This window comes from Notothenia rossii, assembly GCF_949606895.1.
Source record: "Notothenia rossii genome assembly, chromosome: 1".
In the NCBI taxonomy this organism is placed as follows: domain Eukaryota; kingdom Metazoa; phylum Chordata; class Actinopteri; order Perciformes; family Nototheniidae; genus Notothenia; species Notothenia rossii.
Window position 1 is genome coordinate 83,646,932 of NC_136912.1, and position 3,387 is coordinate 83,650,318.

General features: G+C 42.6%; 1 protein-coding gene across 1 annotated transcript; it reads left to right on the forward strand.

Moving 5' to 3' along the window:
- The first annotated feature begins 262 nt into the window (after positions 1 to 262).
- LOC307022304 (E3 SUMO-protein ligase ZBED1-like) lies at positions 263 to 2,895 on the forward strand. The gene is made up of 2 exons (XM_079655036.1): positions 263 to 1,686; positions 1,880 to 2,895. The coding sequence occupies exons 1-2, from the start codon at positions 451 to 453 to the stop codon at positions 2,408 to 2,410; spliced, it is 1,767 nt and encodes a 588-aa protein (XP_079511162.1). The 5' UTR covers positions 263 to 450; the 3' UTR covers positions 2,411 to 2,895.
- Positions 2,896 to 3,387: the final 492 nt, after the last annotated feature.

Below are 3,387 nucleotides of genomic sequence, written 5' to 3' on the forward strand. Positions count from 1 at the left end.
AAGGAGGCCCGAGGGTGGGGCCCACCTTGTGGGTGGGCGTGGACTACAAGTGTTTCAGTGCTGCGCGGGGGCGCAGGGGGATTACCCAATAGCGATAGCCTTAGAGGGCTGCGCCATTTACTCATAGAAACTAGGGTTACAGTAGGTAACCTCAGTTAACCAGTGTTGTTCTTTTGGCTCTGAAAAATACTGTGACAGTTTACTGACTATCCAACTTAGATCAGGCCGTGTAGATGTCATTAAATATATTAAGCTGCCTACTAGGGATGTTAACGGTTAATCGACTATCGATTAATTGTCGAAAAGAATTTACTCGATTAAATTAAATTAATTGTGACTAATTGAACATTGTAATCTAAGACCGTTTCCCACAGGACGTACTTGAACGTGACCCGAGATTCTCGCGAGACCTGTCACAAACTTGAGGCGGCAAAAAAACTAAAACAAACAATGATGAGGCGGTCAAAACGGAGTGGAGTGTGGGAGCATTTTAGATTAATTAACGATGAAAAAGACGCACAATGCAAACTTTGCGGTGCTACATTTAAATACAACAGCTCTACAAGTTCGTTAAGATACCACCTGAACAACTTGCATGTAACGTTAGCCATTCCGTCGCCTTCACAACCTACAATTGCTGCTGTGCTGGGAAGGCGAGTATGCGACCAAAGAAAAGCAGACGGCATTACTCAGAGAATTTGCGGGATGATTGAAAGAGATATAATGCCAATTAGCACCACCGAGGCCGAGGGATTTCGGGAGCTGATACAATTCATGGAGCCAGGATATAACATCCCTTCGCGAGCGACCGTGACTTCCAACTTGGAAGCACGCTACGAAATTAAGAAGGCTAAGCTAAAAACATGTTTGTCCGCGGCTAATGTGGCTCTGACGACGGATTGTTGGACAGCACTGACTACAGAAAGCTACATCACGATTACTTGCCACTATATTGAAAACGACTGGCAGGTAAAGTCGGCAGTCCTTCTTACGGAGAGCTTATCCGAGAGACATACAGCTGATAATTTAGCTGCCAAACTGAACCAGGCTGTGGAGTCATGGGGACTCACCGGCCGTGTAGTAGCCTGTGTGCACGACAACGCTCGGAACATTGTTTCAGCAAACAACCCCGCACGAGTCAGTTGGAAATCAGTGTGTTGCTTTGCTCATACTTTAAATCTGGCCGTCAATGACGGATTCGCTGCTGCTGGTGTCAACCGAGTAATTGGAGCTGCTGGCAGGCTGGTCAAGCACTTCAATCACAGCACACCAGCAACGAAAGCGCTAGAAGCAAAACAAAGACAAATGCAGCTACCAGCTCATCGGCTCATTCAGTCCTGTAAGACCAGGTGGAACTCTGTACATGCGATGTTTGGCAGACTCGTAGAACAGCGATGGGCCGTGTGTGCTGTGCTAACAGACCGCTCAGAGACCAAGCTTTCAGATGCGAGGACGCTGGAATTGAGAGACGACTTCTGGCAGCTTATGGAGGACATAGCGCCAGCACTAGAGGCTCTCCAATGTGCAACTACTGTAATGTCAGCAGAGACGGAGGTATCCATATCCAACACGTACCCCATCACATTTAGTCTGATTAACACGCATCTGAAGATGGCAAATGGAGACAGCAACAGAGTGGCGGAATTCAAATCTAAAGTGCGCACTTCGTTGGGGGAACGGATGAAGGTAAGCTATGGCCATTAATTAATTAAACTCTTCGATCACATTTGAGCTATATAACAGATTATGGGGTGAATCACTTATCACCAACACATTGTCACAGTGTAAACTGCGTTTTTATGCAGTTGTACCCTTGTCATGTCAAACCTTATTAAATAAAACTCTAATGCTAGCTTTCTCCTTTATTTAATTTTAACAGGTTGAGTCTGAAGACCTCACATCAACAACACCAATGATAGCAACGATGCTGGACCCACGGCATAAGCACCTGGGATTTCTAAGCCCAGCAAGCAGGATCTCAGCTAATACCAAACTGCTTGAACTGGCTATGGAACATGTGGACTCCACATCAACAAATGAAGCCACCACTGGAGATGATGTGCCAGTCCAGGGAGCTACACTTCAGAGACACACTTCTGCTATGACTCTTCTACTGGGTGAAAACTATACCACCAGCAGCAACGATGACATTAAAGAGGAAGTGGACATGTTTCTGAAGGATGCCTCACCACTCCTTGATTCCAGTCCCACAGAATGGTGGAAAGTCAATGAAGGAAGATTTCCGAGGCTGGCAAATGTGGCACGACGATATCTGTGCATACCGGGCACGTCTGTCCCATCAGAACGTGTATTCTCAGCAGCTGGCCTGACTGTAAACAGGCTGCGCACACGACTTACTCCTGACCACGTTAATATGCTTATTTTCTTGAACAAAAATAGAGGGGTCTAGGTCAGGAGCCTATTCAAAACACATTGAGACAGGAATGTTTTTGTTTCAGGAGAGGTAGCCTATATCTTCATTTGAGTGTTCTAAGGGTCGCCCTCTAATGTTACTGTCACCTTCCTCAGGGATGATTTAAGTTGTGTTCAGAATATATTTGAAGTTTCCAGGGCTAGTTATCTTACTGTTACCTTTCTCAGACCAAAGGGGATTATAAATGCTGCTGCTAATGTTTCAAGTTTTACATATGTAGTTAACCAGATTATAATTTGTAGGCTTAATATTGTGTAGGCTAGGCCTACCCATATTGTTTAGATTTCTATTTAAAATTAATTTTATTTTGCTTAATGTTTCACATGCGACAGGTGAGCCAGTGCACAATTATTTTTTTATGTATTTGAATTTTCTGTGCTTAATTTATTTTGTTAAACTACATAAATGCCATTATCTGCACATTATCCTAACTGGTACAATAAAACATCAATTGTGCAATATAGCATGCATTTTTATTCAGTAAATAAGCAATATTTACATTACATTACATTACATTACATTGCATTTAGCTGACGCTTTTATCCAAAGCGACTTACAATAAGTGCATTCGACCAGGAAGATACAACCTTTAAGAAAACAGAATCATATAAGTCCATCAGGTTTCATAGAGCCAAACATTTCAAGTGCTACTCAACTGGCATTTAGAAAGCCAGCCCTTTATTAGTATATAAGTGCTTTGTTAGTAATTCTATCGCTATTTAGCTTTTTATGTTAAAGACACTATCGATACAGTGAGAAATTTACATTCTCAGGAAAAAAGCCGTTTATATCAGTTAATCGTTAATCGATCGATAAGGTCAATCAACTAATGATTAATGAATTAATCGATAATTTGCATCCCTACTGCCTACCATTTCACGATATTGTGTTACATCAACAGCTTCACCATCATCATCAAAGTTTTGTTTCTGTTCACATGGGGTCGAACTTGG